The sequence below is a fragment of the Perissodus microlepis genome, chromosome 5 (assembly GCF_051167445.1).
Source record: "Perissodus microlepis isolate ML-2025 ecotype Zambia chromosome 5, ASM5116744v1, whole genome shotgun sequence".
Lineage (NCBI taxonomy): Eukaryota > Metazoa > Chordata > Actinopteri > Cichliformes > Cichlidae > Perissodus > Perissodus microlepis.
The window spans coordinates 25,157,024-25,174,225 of NC_140465.1; the positions used below are offsets into that span (position 1 = coordinate 25,157,024).

Below are 17,202 nucleotides of genomic sequence, written 5' to 3' on the forward strand. Positions count from 1 at the left end.
CTAGAATTAGGATCAAGATCCTGAGCACAAAGAAAACATGCACACAGAGACCCCAACCGGCCCAAACATCAAAGGCACACTGTAAACATTCAAAACTGAGCAATTTTTTAAAATTCTTTTTTACATTTTGGCTGAGTTTCAGACTATAAGTACTTCTTTTGCATACATTTTCTCAACTCCGTTTACAAGGTTTCTAACTCTAATAGAAACTCATGTTTGTACATTTAAATTGTACTCGTCAAACTAGATTCCAAAAATAAAAATAAATAAATACATTTAGATTTAAATAGGACACGATGTACCATCGCGAGATTTATGTCGAAACACAATTTGCTCTCTAAATAGAAACCGAACAACTGCTTCTCCCTATCTCATGAGGCGTTCAAGATACAGAAAGGATAGTGCAAAGGACTTTTCACCACGAAAGTAAAACGAGCTGCGCTTTATTATAGCTTCGCGATCAAAAGCTGAAGCATATATAAAAAATCTGCATGTATTATCTTATAAAGTTAAAATTATTGTGGCGATTACTGCTGAAAACTCAACCAGTGAGTCATTTGTGGTTTCTGGTCTCTGAACACACTTGGAATCAGATGGTCACCAGAGGGCGCGCCATGCAGGTGAAAGTCCTACACTGACCACAGTACTTGAACACAGCGTTAAAACGAAGCGAAACCGATATCGCAAACTGAGAAGTTATTAGAGACTGCCGGCAAGTTCCATATACCTCCCCCTGTACTAAACTCTACCCAGGCAGAGTGTGGGTCTCAGCCACCGGGACAACATACATGCACTGAGTAATGCCATTATTAGCAACGTTCATAAGGGCAACAGATAGTTTGTGAAGAGGGGAACTTCCTCGTTGTGATCTCTCAGACTGAGCAGCCGGTAAGACATGCTAATAGTAGCAAAGCTATGCTACGCTATGTTAGCTGCCATAAAACACCATTCAAAACCCACACGAGTTAGCATTACTTAGCTAGCGAGTTAACGCATAGAAAGAGTGGGAGTAAGACGACTTTTAAGCAAAATCTCGAGGAAACAAGGTTCAGTTGCGGCTCTTTTTGAAAGTAGGATTTAAGTAATGGTTTGGAGAAAATGTTATGAACAGAATATGACTGTGTAACTGTTAGCGGCTAGGTACCAGATTAGCACACAGTTAGATGAGCAGGTTTGTTAATTTGGTGTGGGGTTTTTAACCTGAGGTTTAACTGATTTAAGTTAAGCCTGTGGTATATGTGAGTGGAAACTATTAGCTGCCATCAAATCTCAGTATTATTATTATTATTATTGTTGTTGTAGTAAGGCTACAGAAGCTGAAAGTGAAAGTATTTTTATTGGTTTATGATTCTCTGACACTGTCTCTGTTACAGTAAATGTGATAATCAGGTTATATGTCATATGTTATATGTCAGAGCTGGGTGCAGGATTTCACTCTATACATTTTTGTGGACACAGTGTTAATTAATTAATTGGTTAAAAAGTAAAGGCATATGGAAGCGAACATAAAGCACCACTGCAAGAAAAAAATGACTTCAACTTAATTAATTGTTTAATTGTTGTACAGTGTAACTAATTGAAATTTTGTTTAAGATTAGACAAGATATGTTTTATTGTTTCCAGATTTGGAAAATTCTTTAATTTACAGCCCTGCCAGTGGCCTCAAACAAAAATAAGCCTCTGTGCACTAAGCAAAGCTATTTGATACATATTCTTGTTAGTCAATCTAAAATTGCCTGCATCTGAATGTGACTATATAGTGTTGGTAATTAAAATTACTCTTCTGATTTTGTGTTAATCAGGCAGTCTCGTGGCGTGCTTATGGTACAATTTTTATATTGAAGTGATGATAAAATATATACTTTATAAGTAGTGATTACTTTCAGTATATGGCTTGTTGTGACATTTTGTTTCAGTTTCTCTACAGCACAAAACAAAAGCCGAAGACAATTATCTAGTTTTGAATGGAGAAAATCCTCTTTGAGAAACTAAAATCTCTAAAAAAGTATTTTTTCCCCTCTAGTTTTACTTAAAAAATGATGAACTAATTATCAAAATAATTTCACACATTTTTCAGATTAATTGTCCGTTTCAGGCCAACACTGATGAATACAGTAACAAAATTAAAAAAAACAAGCTGATCTTTAAACAATGATGGTATATGGCTGTTTTGTCTTAACCTGTAGTGATGAGAATTTATTATTAAGTTAAACCCTATAGGGTGTTGTGCTATGACTCTTGTCTGGGAGTCATTGAGAAACGTTAGTAGTGGTAGATCCTAATAGTTTAACAAGTCATCGCTAACATCGGACCTGTCTTCTTCTGTGTGCAGAGCTACACATACACTGCCACAGTCTTTCTCACATGAAGAAGCATCTTTGACAAAAAATATAGATGCAAGATTCTCTTGACTGACACATAAACAAAGCTGTGTGTAACAACTAATATATCAATTTCTTTCTTTACAAAATTGTTGTAGAAACACGTGCCTCATTCAGCCACCACACAGAGGTGGCGAGGTCCACATTATTCCTTTGTATGACTAGAAATCCAGTATTTCATTGATGAGTTATTTCAGTTACATTTTAATTGTCTGATGTTTTAATCCACATATAAAGCAACCATTACTGTATCATTTTAGGTAGGAGCCAGCAAGAAGACATGCCACCAAAACAGAAGTCCAAGTCCTGGGCTGAGCTGAAACAAGCTGGCAATGAATGTTTCAAGACAGGCCAATATGGCGAGGCCACAAATCTCTACAGCCAGGCAATCAAAGCGCTGGAGAAGAACAGTAAGTATTATAACCTGAGCGTGCATACACTTCACTGAGAAATGAGTGTGAAGTACGTTTTATGTTCCTGTGACTTTGATATAAGTCTGCATTTTCCTAGGGATGGAAATTGATCAATTTAGTGGTTCCAATTCCATTAGAGGTTCATGTTGTCTTCTCATTCGGTTCTCACTGGCTCCTTTGAGACTCACCACCATCATTAAGCAGCATATCCAAAAACATTAAATTCATGCAGATTAATTGCATGTGTGTGGTCAAATGTGTGTGCATGCTGGAGGTATTTCCCCTCTTTGTTGATCAGTATTGAGGCTGTTACTCAAAAAACATATTACACAGAACACTTTTCTTAAAAGAAATGCAGTACTTTGTAATGTAGTACTTCACTACTCCCAAGAGGAAGTAATTTGTTATAAGATTCTTAGCTCATAACCTTCATTACTTTAACATTTCACTACTGTAAAATGACCTGATAGTTACCAGTTAACAGTATAAACCTACTGGTGCATTCCTGTTCCTCAACAAAAATCCCAATCCTAATGCAGACACACATACAGTCTTTCTCTTAGTATTCAGTTATGAACACAAAGCAAAGATGAAAACTAGCACAAGGAGACTTCACAGTGATTATGATTCTACTGTAGAAACATTACATTACTTTTGTGTTTCTCCATAAAAATAGAAGTAGAAACGGAGGCTGCAGCCTGACTGCTCATCTGTTTTTTACCTGTTGAAGTTCAGGGTTTGAGTTCAGGGGTTGGTATTTACTCAGCTTTAACATCACTCTGGGTCCTTGGCTAGCTTAGTGTTAGTATGCTTGCAAAGGGCCAAAGTTGTATTAGCAACATAATGGAGTTGTTTCTGTGCTGGATGTAGTTTGCACTCTCATCCTTTTGTGCAATAAAAATAAGTACATGCTGTAGACTGCACTGCTATTTTCCTCCTCCAGCACACAGATAAGCAGGATCGATAGGCAAGCAGACCAACAATTTCAAGGAATTGAATTATTGGGAACCTATTACTGGTTCTTAATTCCCATCCCTACATTTTTCTTCTTCTTTTTTTTTAAACTGGCATACAAAAAATTGTCCTGTCGCTCCATAGTGCAATACTGCAGAGTTTGCACTATTGCGCTGGCAAGAGACAGTTTGCTTGTGGGTTTATATTAGGAAGGCTTTTGGCATAAAACTCTGCCAAAACAAATATGCAAAGCTACCTGCTCTGGTGACCCCTTGTGAATAAGGGAGCAGCAGAAGATAGCTAGTAAAAAAGGTATTAAACAATAAAATGAAACCCATATGAATGTAAAACCAATGCTCTTTTATTTTCTTCTTCCTTTCCATTGGCTCTGACTAAAACCTCTTTGGGGAAAATCAGTGTGTGTACACTGACATCCCAAGTGAATATACTCAGTCTAGGTTGTCTCTCTATCTGCTTCCTCCACTTATGTGTGCAGAGCTGCACACATAAGTGCAATTAGTACTGCAATTAGTATTTAGTATTACAGTACAGGCAAAATGCTGTAAGAATTGAGTGCAACATTAAATTGTATCAAATCCCTCTTCTTCCTCGCAAGTCGCAGTTTCAAACATGGCTATTGTAGCATCAGGGAACAGCAAAGCAGTTTTTGAGAATTGATGCCATGTTGCAATAAGTAGAGACTTAAGACTTAAAAATATTTTACAATGTGCTTGACAACATTACATTGCTGTGTTGTGTGATTTGTGTTTTCTGGTCATTTAATGAATGTTTTCTTTCTAACAGTTGCACATGTCTTCAGATTAATAGGGTTATTTGTTGTTTGACGATCTGCTCTTAAACACATCGTTTTCTTCCTGTTAAGGTAAAAGGAATCCAGAGGATTTGGCCATTTTGTATTCAAACCGTGCAGCCAGCTACCTGAAGGATGGCAACTGTGGGGAATGTGTGAAAGACTGCAATATGTGAGTGTGATGTTGCAATTTGGATTTCATGCATCTTTCTTTCCTCAAATCTTACACCCTGATTTTCTTATTTGGGGTGTTTGATTGTGTGAGAACATCCAACCTTTGGTAATGTAACATAAGGGAGACGCTCAAGTACATGAAATAAAAGGAATGTTTTGTTCTGTTCTGTATATGGACTTCTGTAGTTTTGTCCATTAGACTTATTGTTAAATTTTTAATGACGATACGTCCATTTTCAGCCTGTTCATTATCAAAATATTATCTAAATTATGATTTTAACATGTTTTCTTTCAGGTCTCTGGAATTATCCCAGTTCAATGTGAAGTCTCTGCTTCGTCGTGCTGCTGCCTCCGAAGCTCTGGAGCGTTATAGGCAAGCTTACGTAGACTACAAAACTGCTCTACAGATTGACTGCAACATAGCAGCAGCTCACGATGGCACCAACAGGTATGTTGTCTGTTAGCTAGCTGAGTGATGGTTATATTTTAGCTTACAATATAATATTCACCATCTCTGAGTTTCTATAGCTGCCTTTCCAATTGCACTGTGAACAATATCAACATATTGTGTTTGTATGGCATATTACTGCCAAGTAGACCAATCACAGTTGTTTCCGAGTTTGATTTTCCAGATCGAAATAAACAAATCTAACCAGTTTACACTTTACAATTTACAGTTTTGCAGAAATATCAGTACAGAAATATCTGTTTTAGGAGGTTTAAAAAAACAGATGGTTTATGCATCTTCTTGGTCTGTTGTAGGTTTTAAACACTGTTCTGTAATCCCCCGTCCCCAAGAAAGAGATTATGAAACCATAATGAAAATACACAGACCTGACATTAGACCTACACATGAGTATTTGTAAATACATTCACAGAAGTGTCTTCACAGTATCTCTAATTGGCTAGCTCCATTAATTGAAGTAAAAGTGTGACTCCTTGGTTCCACAGTTCAAGAACAGAACCTGAACTTGTGGGCAGAAGCACAAAAAGTTTGTTTTTCAGCTTCTTCTCTGTTCACATTCTTGTCACTGTTGTACTGTTTCTCAGGATGACAAAGGCACTCACAGAGACAGACGGTCCGTCATGGAGAGAAAAGCTTCCTCCCATTCCCACAGTTCCTCTGTCTGTGAAGGAAAAACTTGCCCAAAAGTCTGCAGGCAATGTCACCCAACAAAGCCCAACACCTCAGCAGAATGGCACAACGCAAACAAAAAAACCTGGTACATAGATTTATGAAAAATTATGTTATTTAAAATTATGTTATTGATTTGAATTGACTGAGTTCCTTGTTAGTGTCAAAGAGTTGACCAGCTTCATGAAAACATAACCATTCATTGGATTTTTTTTAAAGTTACTTAGAGACGGAGCAGCATTATCATATTCAAACTCTCTTTTTTATGCCCCCCACCTTTTCCTTACCTTCTCCTCAGCTCCCAGTGATAAAGAGATAAAGAAAGCTCAGGCCTTAAAAGAAGAAGGCAATGCCCTGGTGAAGAAAGGAGAGCACAAGAAGGCCATAGAGAAGTACAGCCAGAGCCTCAAACACAACCCTACAGAAGTCACCACCTACACCAACCGGTGAGCCTTGAGCATCAGCATCTGTGTCTCTGCAGTGTTGTATTTAATATTGCTCCAACGAATATATCAACCATCATATATTATTTGGTCCTGTGTTTTTGTTTGTTTATAAAATACAGATTTAGCTAAATATAGCTTTGGCAGTTATAAAAAAACCTGACTATATAAGAATAGTAATATGTTCACATAGGTGGATGATTTTAATATCGTTGAAACTGTGTTAAAGTGATTTGCATACCTATGAAAACTTTAAAGATGGCATGGTATTCATAATATACATTTTAAGATTTTTGTTTTGATAACTTTTCTCTGCTTTAATATTCAGTTGCTTTATTTAATCAGGAGGTATTTGTACTATGTTGGGCAGTTTCTGTGTAATGCCCATTGCCTATTAAGCCTGTTTTTTAGTGGCTGATGGAAATTTGCAAGCTGTAGCTTATATGGACTAACTGCTGTTGCACAGTAGATGAGTCATGTTTTTCTGCGTGACTGGACAAAAATGCTAAAATCATTAGCTCAGTACACAGATATTACTTTACACTTAAGTCTTTGCTGACTTTTTGACATGAGTAAACATAACACAGTAGCAATAGAAAACAATAACAAACACAAAATTAAATATTAAAGAAGTGCCGGGACTCTATTTCTCTGCCGCACTGTGACATGAATTTGGCCCCTTAGCTTGTTATATTTTCTTTGGAGGATCCTTGATGTGGATTTCTGACAATGAATGGTAAAGAATCAGTCTGAATCACATGATGGCCCTAGGCTAAGATAAATATAAATTAAGAAGTAAACAAAAAACACTTTAGCTGGATATTATTTAAAGAGTTTGTTGAAATGGAGTTCACATTTAAAAATATTTCAGTAACAAATGAACAAATGAAGAGGCTAGAAAGCATTTAACGGTAAAGTTTTAGGTGTGTCAGTCAAATAAAAGCTTAGACAAAAAACTGAATAATCTTGAAGAACCTGAAAATAAATACAAATTCAGATTCATCCATTTTGGAGTGCTCTGATCACAGAGTGTTATACATGTAGTGAAGCATTTTAGATTAATAATTAATACATCATGGCAACATTATTGTTTGACTGGACCTTCAAATAAATAAAGATGCGCCCAGATGTTTTAAATGTGGTTTACTGTGTGTTGTGTGATTAGGGCGCTGTGCTACCTGTCAGTGAAGCAGTACAGAGACGCCATCAGAGACTGTGACGAGGCGCTGGTGATTGACAGCAACAATGTCAAGGCTCTCTACAGGAGGGCTCAGGCTCACAAGGAACTCAAGGTAAGAGCACGAGTCTTCATCACCGCGCTCCAGCTTCTGATTCCCACACAGCGCAATCAGACGTTAGTTTCAAAAGTGTCTGCAGGTTTTTGAAGCTAAGCGACAAAATAAAAAGTATTTCCTGCCTTGATAATTACCAGCGTTTCCCCTGACAGTCTCTCCTCATTAGTAGTCAAAACACACAGAGGAGACAGTAAGCTCGGCACTCACAGCTACATGCAGTGAAAAGCTCAAGTCTGTGTTTGGAGGTTTGAGTTGTCAAAAAGACACGAAGGGAGTCAATTCTCCTTCATTTCCACCTCATATTGTTTAACGTGATTTTTATCTAGACATCCAATTATCGGTGTCTCCTCTTCCATTGCCTTGAGTAACAGATAACCTGCCAGCGCAAGAAAACAAAAAGAGGGGGCGGGGGTGCAAAATAAACAAAGATTTATCATGTATTTGCGTTATTCATGTTCTTCTTTTCCTGTGATTGTGAATCTCAATACTACATCATTGATCATAGCTAGCACTATCTCAGCTGGGTTCAAGATCAGGTCACCTAAACACATGAATAAAAATAGTAGTTATTTCAGATAGAGAAGAAACAAGAAGGCATTGTCTACCGGTTACCCAGACTAGGGCACTAGTCACTCGTTCACTCTTTTTTTTTTTTTTTTAAAGCTCAGTCAATGCTAACCACCTAGTACCAGCTGTTCCTGTCTTAGTTGTGGGCTTTACATCATTCAGCTGGTTGCACAGAGAGGAACTCGTTTTTTCATCGTTTTGGACGGCATTTTTTTTCATTGTCACAAAGTACTAAAGGAAATGACTAGTTTTTTTTGCTGGGTGACGTTTTGTATCTTGATCTACTTTGAGATGGAATTTAGAAAAAAATCAGTTTGAACATTTATTTTGTCATGTGGGATTACAGTCACACTTACAGTCATAAGTGTGACTGTAATCCCGTTTTAATATTAAATGGTAGCTAAACAGAGGTGTATTTAAACACAAGAGAGCCTTCATTATGTGATTAGTGTCACTTGTTTACCCATGTTTAGTGTTTCCCATAGAAATAGATTGAATTTGTGAATATATAAATAAATAATAAAGCACATATGCTTTGTGACAAAAAGTAATGGGACAGTTATCAACTTCTTCCTCATCCTCTACTGTCTTTGACTGAACCCAAAGGCAGTCGTCATTGTTCTGCTCTGAATCTGGTCTGTGACCCTCAAGACTTCCAAATAGGTCTCCAGAACAGAACAAGGACTACTGTTGCCTGATGCAGTCCAACGTGGTGGAATCAGACCCTGACCCGTCACAGGATGACAGTCGAGACTGCCACAACAACAGCAATCTGATCAGACTGTACACGGGGAATCATGAGACAGAAAGTTCAGTTGATGCTCAGGTCCTATCAAAATAATGGCAAGGGGATCTTCTCAAAGTAAACTGATTGAGTTGTTTTCTCAGATGAATGAAAATTTAAAACTAAATTGCAAAATATATGCAAACTATAAGGCAGCGGGCAAGAGACATTATTATTTACTTGTTAGTTCCAAGCTGGTTTGTTTTTAAAAATGTTCAAGTTTACCTTGTGAGAAAGCACATACGTCAACTGTGGATTAAATTGCATTGTTCTGAACTGTGTTGATTGTTTTTGTGCAGATATTGATCACTGACTCTGTTCTACTGAGGTGTTTTTACTTTCAGTTTCTCTGACCTTGTCAGCATTGTTTCATTTTTAATCTCTGAAACGTTTTGCCTTCTCCCCTGCAGGACGTCAGAGCCTGCGTGGACGATCTGAACAGTCTGCTGAAAGTGGAACCAAAGAATTCGGCCACCTTGAAGCTCCTGCAGGAAGTGCAGAAGAAGAAATGAGGACAGGTCCGGGACTAGAGGCAGCAGTAAGGATGTGTCACTGCTCTGAGTGCAAGAAGCCAAAGTCATCTTTTTTTATAAGAATCAGTTGGTGGAGAATAGCAGAACAGTGACATGATTCTACTGTCTGTGAGTCCAAGACCAGGCCCGTGTTTCCCAAAACTCCTTCACTGAATTCCTGTTTGATGTGTTTACTCTCACTTGAACAGACATGAAGTTGGTCTCAAGGTGCTTGTAGAAAACCTCATCAGCTCTGGATACTTAGAAATGATGTTGGAATAGGAATGAAGCAGCCTTGGAAATATTTCTTTTACCACTTTTAGCTTGTCAGTTTCCAATCATCCAGTATTTATGGTTATTTATTTTACTCACACACCTCAACCTGGTTCTGAGAATAAACGTTTACCATCGTCATTTGTAAAACTTGAGCAGGCAGTCAGCTATCGTGAAGCTCCTGCTGGGTGCCAGAACTTAAATTTGATGTTAATGTATGTTTTGACAAATAAATTTACCTCAAGGGTATGCACCTAAGGATTTTTCCAAGACAAAAAACTATGATCATATTCAAACCCTGTGAAAGAAGGTCAGTCAACAAGTTTACTTTGCTGATGCAAAATCTGAGATGCAGCTGAATTCTCCAAAAAATAAGCCAAGTTGAATCAGACATGACATAGAAATCTGAGAGACTACAGGAATAGCAAAGAGGGTGGCTCTGTGGGTAGGGTTGGCGGTTACTATCGGAGCTTGAGTGTCATGGTACCACTACACGGCCATAAATGACATGAGGAAGGCAAAAAAAAAATGCCTTCATATTAGCAGGCTGAGGTCTTTTAGGTAACCATGGATAAACTATTATCTTAAAGTTTGATGAATCCCAAAGTTTTGATAGAAACTGAAAGAGTTTTTCCTTAGAAATCAGTTGCTGTTGAGAAGCCCACTTTAGAGTTAAATCACAAAGCTTCTGTAAACACTGGTGATCATAGAAGTTAAGTTTCAAGTTAACAGCCATTTCAGATGTTTTTACTCTCAGGTAGTGTACTTATTTATCCCATGTTTGGAGTACATGTTTCTGTTTCTAGGTCCTTTGATATTTATAATGTCAATGCCATATAGGATAGCTTGCATAGATTTCCTCAGTAGAGTCTGATCTAGTTAACTTGTGAGGCAGTCATATGCCTGCAGAGCTGTTTGTGTGAGAGTTCAAGTAGCAAGCCTTTTGCAGCATATCACTACAGTATGTATGCTTTGGATTTAATTTCCTGGAATAAAGGAAAACGTTTCTCTGGCATTTCTTCTTAATTACTCCGATGTAGGAAGGTGTAGTGATGCTGCAGATCTTGATGTCAACAAAAGAATTGCCTTTTTGTTTTTGTAGGCCAGCCCAGAAGTTCGTACTGCCCCGGTTCCTTCAGCCAAAAACGTGATTCAGACTGTCCTAGGAAGTAGGCTCAGTGGGGAGTAAAATTTTGTAATACCTGTACGTTTTGTACAGAATGATGATCTTTAAAAATTCATGACATGTTTGTGCTTTAAGAATAAGCAGTTGCGAGCTGTAAAATGCTAATGTTAGGACACAAACCGAGGGTGTTAAACTCATTGTAGTTAAAGGGCCACATATGGCGCAATTTGACCTGCAGTGGTCGAGAGCCACTGATAAATTATATTAGCTGACCTGCTAAAGATGTCAAGTCTGTAAATGTTCCAATGTTTTAATGAGCCACCAGTTTTAACAATAGTATTTTAGTTCACTGCTTTTGATCCATGCTGGTATCTCAGCAGTACGTTTTATTGATAAAAAATGTAGTTGTTATTGATCGAACTGTCACCTGACACGTAGTGGGTGTGTTGGACCCATGTTTGACTCGCTTGCTATAAACAAACCTCACCAAGGTTGCTTATAACTTTAACGTCACACCACTAGGCTGTTATGGGGCATGTGAGAGGCTAGAAATTCTCAGGTGGCCGTCACCTCCTTGCACATTTTTACAAGCCAATGAAAGACTTGTTGAACCGGCTGTTTGATGGACGAGTCGTACTGGATTTTTGAAACCATGAAGGCTTCGATGGTGAAGACTCAAGAAAAGCTTTACTGAACAAAGTATGAAAATCTGTTAACCGCAGACCTTTTTTGAACATCTAAAAAAGAATAAATAAGATAATACATTTAAAAAAACAAACAAAAAATGCACTGACTTTAAGGCAAGTGAAGTGGAAATAAAACATACCAACTCATTTCCAGGTTGTAAGACTTGTGCAGTCTGTTTATGATTCAAATTAAAACTAAGAGCGGAGTCCTTCTCTGGTTATCTGCATATATTATCACTGTCACCTATTGGACACCACATTCTTACTACTTTGCTTCATTTCATTTCTCTCTGTCCCAAGTGAGAGAGGTTGGCTCGATACTTTAGCTTCGGAACGTCGACTTGTTCCCCTTCTCTTTGACATATGCAGTATGTGAACCAAGTAGTAGTGTCCTCACACGGGTCCTCATGTACAAAGTATTGCCTCATTCTGTGAACTTTCTATTTCATTGTAGATAGAGTAAAATTTCTTATTAACTTGCTGTAGCTTGGCATCTCCATCCTGACTAAAGTGCCTGTGTCCATCTTTCATCTGCTGAAGCTAAAATCATGTTTTTTGTTTTAGTGACAGCACCTCCACATGTATATCAAGTTATTCATTCAGGGAAACTTTGTGAAGCACATCTATGCTTGATCCTTTGTTTTATCTCACTGTTGTTTTTGCAGTTTGTTATTTTAGTTTTGTCACCTGCTTCTGTTTTAACTGCAAATAAATTTGAGGGGAAAAAAAGATTGAGCATGCTCTACCTTCTTTTAAGTGCTAAGATACCTTATTTTGTATGTGTGTTGGTGTTGCTGCTTCTAAAAAAGACGAATGACACAAGTGACACAGGTTTGCAGTTTCCCCCAATTTGCTAAGCTGACCAGCTGCTGCATACAGCGTCATACTTACTGTAGGATTTGATCGTCTCATTGATTTATACAATCCTCATCCACAACTACACATGGATTTGCTTGTGTCTATGTAACATAAACAGCAAGAAGAACAAAAGCTTTTTTTTAATCTGGATGGCTTTGTGCAATCTTTTTTCAATATGACACTAATTAAACTTAAAATCTTTCTTGCCTACAAAATCTTGAATAATAAGGCCCCATCCTATCTTAATGACCTCATAGTACCATATTATCCTGACCAAACACTTCGCTCTCAGACTAGTGGCTTACATGTGGTTCCTAGAGCTTTCAGACGCAAAATGGGAGACAGCGCATAAAGCTTTAAGGCACCTCTTTTGTGGAACCAGCTCCCAGTTTGAATTCAGAAGACAGACACTCGCTCTGCTTTTAAGATTAGTCTTAAAACTTCCCTTTATTTAAAAAAATGATTCCAACAGTTATAGGCTGGATCAGCTTATCCTGAAACATCCCTTAGTTATGCTATAATAGGCCTAGACTGCTGAGAGGCTTCCCATGATGCACTGGATACTTTCTTCTTTGTGTGGGAAACTCTGGGAAGATCAGAACCTTCTGAAGTATTCACACCAGGCTGTCTGGCACCAACAACCATACCACTTTCAGAGTCATTAAATTCAGCGGTCCCCAACCCCCGGGCCGGTCCCGGAGTCGTTTGATACCGGGCCGCGAGAGTTGAGGCTCGAGTGTGAAATGTATGGTTTTCAGGGTGTTTACCAGTTTTTATCGTTAACTCGGTTTCCCTGGGTCTTTTCCCGTGTGTTATGCATAAATTATTTATCTGCAACAACTTAAAGGCCGGTCCGTGAAAATATTGTCAGACATCATCAGCATAGTTTTATTTATTTATTTTTTTACATAAAAATTAGCATATTTTATAGTCAAATGAAAACATCGAATTCCATTTGTTATGTTTGGAGGTTTTCCTCCTCATCTGTACACACAAGTCAGCCTCAAATTGAAAGTGCAACCAAGAAATTGAGATAAGTGCTGTTTTTGTTGGCAGCACACTCAGACATGACTCCTTCCCCAGATCCGGTCCAGTTCAGTCAGGCAGGAGAGAAGCCAACAACTTCACTTAACTATAAAGCACTTACAAAGAACTACAGCAGCTTGTCTTTCCTCTCAACTAGTTTTCTAAAAGAAAAAGAAAAGTATCTGTCAAATCTAATAGTGTTTCTTGTGAACTACAGATAAAAAAACCAAAACAAAAACAGGTTGGCATTTTGCAATGCAGTCAATAAAAAAATTAAATAAGGTTCACAGACAAAACCGTTCTTTATCAGGCCTGACGTAACCTTTAACACCTCTTTACCTCCTATTGTGTCTCATTATGCTCAGCTTGACTAACTTACTTCAGTAATTCCTGCATATTTGCACAGTTTTACCAAATTACATAGTTCTGGGCACAAAACTAATGGTCTAATATCTCCTGTACACAAAGAAAGATCCAGAAATCCTGCATAGCCCTTAATTAATAGATGCACAATGCTCAAGTAGCAGTTAACCATCATCTACATTCACACCACTCAATCGCTCCCCGCTGAGTGTGCGCACAATAAAATATTCAGAAAGACAGCACATCAAAGTGGATTCAACACTCGGAGACCGAAAACGAGCTCAAACAGATAAAAATACGAAAGACTCGAGCAGCCAGAGCCCGATATATTCAGGGGGTGTTTAGAGGTAGTGCAGACTGAGCTGCACACCCGATGATCCATCCTCTACTTAATATTGACATTTTTAGCTAAATCTGCATTTCAAAAGATCACTGCTGCCATAGTCAGTCCTGAGAAAACATATATATATATATAAAAACATGTTAAAATTAAATACAAGTGTATCTGAACCTGCGTCATGTTCATATAGTCAGATATTTCAGAGTCACAAGTTCACACATCACTTTATCTTCTTCACATCTGTGATGAATCCGTTTAGGATCATCAGTGAACCTAGCGCAGCATAGATGTCCTTGGACTGCAGGATGAAATCGGAGTACCTGGAGGAAAACCACACATGCAACTCCACATAGAAAGGCCCCAGCAGGGGTTCAAACCAATTCTAACCACTCCATCGCCATCCTGTCCGTCTTTCACAGGATATTTTAGGTAACTCTCATATTTGGTGCATTGTTTTGTACTTTGATGCTGTATGAGCACTGGAGGAGTAGATTATTTCCCCTCAGACCCTCATATGGCTTGGAAACTGTTGCAGATTGCATCAGCTCTTAGAGCAGTGGCTCTGGGCGTTACTGGGGCTGAAGCAAATGCCTCAAACTGACGTGACTTGGGACCAGCGTGGTCCTCCATCACAGTAATATTCACTTCAGGGGATACTGGAGGGTAAAATTCCTCCGGCTTTAAATAGTTGTTTGTAGCAGAGGTGCCTTTAGATTCTGTTGGCTCTCCATTTTTCTTGGAAACCAGCTGCCTGAAGCAAACCCTCTCCCCCCTTCCCATTGGTTCAAACATTTAAACTTTTTCCACTGATGTAATTTCACACTGAAGTCAAACCTTTTTAAAAGTGATGGTTGTTTATTTCTTTACTATAACTGCAAACCCACTTATATGGCAACTATAACAATAGTAAAGTTTTCCAGATAGATGGCTGTTTCAGTGTATAAAGTGGAGGTGCTACGTTTGCAGTCTTTTCCAATTCAAAAAGTTTTAGAAAACATTTCAAACAGTGAGACTGATGTGAAATTTCTAAACATTTCAAAGTGATGTCATGTGCTTTATGTAGTCTATACTGGTCTATTTGATATCCCCGTGTTGGTGTTGAGGCTCCATCATCCTCATAATGTTGGTCCAGGATCAACGGTCATATCTTGGAATGTGGAGGGGAAAAACCCCTTTGTTTATATAAAACTCTTCTGGTAAGCATTTCAGGTGTTTTCTTTATTAATTTATACATAAAAAATAATTTAAAAAAAAATTGTATCATCGTTTTCTTGTTAGCCAAATTTAGGTTAGTCATGTTAGTTTCCTCGTGAAAGTTCTTAATAGCTTCTTGGGTAATGCTACCTGAACGCTTAGACGTGACTGGCCAGGTGAAATGTTGATCCTGTACCAACATTGTACATCTATTCAATTCAGTACAGTTTTATTTACATAGCGCCAAATCATGACAGCAGCTCCCTCAAGGCACCTTCAATCAACCACTGTTGAGCAAGCACTTGGCAACAGTGGGAAGGAAAAACTCAATTTTAACCAGAAGAAACCTGCAGATCCAGGTTCAGGGAGAGGCAGACATCTGTGACAACCAGTTGGAGGTGATGGGAGCATTATTAAGTTTTTCAAATTTGTTAATTGATACTTCAACTAAGCATAGAACTGCTTAGTCTGTTTTAACCTCCTAATTCTTAGCTAAAAAATACAACACTCCTACGTGGACAGAAAATAGGAGGTATTTATTAAAAACCTTCAGAGAGTAGTTAAAAATCAAAACCCAAATTTGGTTTGTTTGATCAAGGTCTTAAACACCCACTGCTCATTCGATCTGAATCAGCTGAGATCTGCAAACTTGTAGCTTTTTTTTTTCTTAAACAAAACTCCAAGGGTGGCCCCATCCAAACCACGTGAGAACATTCACTCATCTTATATAAACACAGGACAAAGGGTGGTAACAAGAACTTTTTCCTTTAAGATTTATATTTATTTGGAGACCATTTCCAGCAAACAAAATGCAGCAGGATAGTTGCTATAGTTTGTGTACTCTGCTGCAGAATGCAAAGCATACCAGCCTACAGGAAGATTGCAGTGTACACCTGGTAGTCAGGTCAGATTGAGCTTGAATCATGTTCTCACCATAGAATAAACTTTCTGGAGATGTAGCTCTGTAGTCCGAGCAGTTGAGCCAGATATTGTGATGACATTTGCACAAATTAACTAATCCCACAGCAAAAACCAAGCAGAGTTCAATTATAAGCACCTAAATAGTACATATGTGAAAACATCCTTAGATTACTCCCTGGAAGTCTTTTCTGGACAGACATCTTCACTTCTCTCCTGCCCCACCCAGCTCCCTCCGAGCTCCTCCACTTCATAAAGTGAAAGTTAAGTTGAAGGATCATGGTTCTGATGTAAAAGAGGCTATACAGTGTGTCGTGCAGACATGCAAGATGTCATAATAGGCCTGAGTGAATGATACATACAAGAACAACATCTTAATCACGAGATTTGGCGATTTAATCAGGTAAGGTTTTTTTTCCCCCCCATTCTCATAGACCGATTGATTAAATCCCTACACCTCAGTGTTCAGAGGTTACCTATATATTCAATGAAGAGCAGATTTAAAAAAACAAAAACAAAAAACAACAACATCCATCCGCTTATCTCAAACACACACATCACACACATGGGGAAAAAAGAAAAGATGTTTGCCAGCTGGTACAAAGTGATTCTGGTTTCCATGGAAAGTACAGCCCCAGTCATCAATGTTTTCAATAACTCATGCACCTGGATATTGGGGTTAGGGGTGTGGCCACTTTTCCTTACAAGTGTCCTGACACAGGCAGCTGTAAGTCATCAGTATCTGAGAGGCCTCCCCTTCATCATTTTCATAGAACCGAATGTAACCTATTCGTGTGAGCTGTCGGTGACCTCTGGAGCATTTTTAATTGGTTATCTGACTAAAATTATGACTCACCTTGTGCTTCAGTCTCCAAGTGAAATTCTAGTGTTTTACGAGTCAGTTTTTTAGCCAAAAAAGCTGACTTGTGTCTTCACATTCTACCTTCAC

The 17,202-nt window shown here is 38.3% G+C and overlaps 1 protein-coding gene across 1 annotated transcript; it reads left to right on the forward strand.

Annotated features, from left to right (window-relative positions):
• Positions 1-635: 635 nt before the first annotated feature.
• On the forward strand, positions 636-10,757 carry tomm34 (translocase of outer mitochondrial membrane 34). Its single transcript, XM_084929041.1, has 8 exons — positions 636-888; positions 2,642-2,791; positions 4,632-4,731; positions 5,029-5,181; positions 5,784-5,956; positions 6,167-6,314; positions 7,477-7,603; positions 9,368-10,757. Exons 2-8 carry the CDS (start codon positions 2,662-2,664, stop codon positions 9,467-9,469), a joined length of 933 nt encoding a protein of 310 aa, XP_084785167.1. The 5' UTR covers positions 636-888; positions 2,642-2,661; the 3' UTR covers positions 9,470-10,757.
• The last annotated feature ends 6,445 nt before the right edge of the window (positions 10,758-17,202 follow it).

Bases quoted from the DNA above. Each gene is read 5' to 3' on its own strand.
- tomm34 (XM_084929041.1), top strand. From the start codon at position 2,662: ATGCCACCAAAACAGAAGTCCAAGTCCTGGGCTGAGCTGAAACAAGCT. The intron at 4,732-5,028 runs GTGAGTGTGATG...GTTTTCTTTCAG, and splicing joins TGTGTGAAAGACTGCAATAT to GTCTCTGGAATTATCCCAGT. The intron at 7,604-9,367 runs GTAAGAGCACGA...TCTCCCCTGCAG, and splicing joins AGGCTCACAAGGAACTCAAG to GACGTCAGAGCCTGCGTGGA.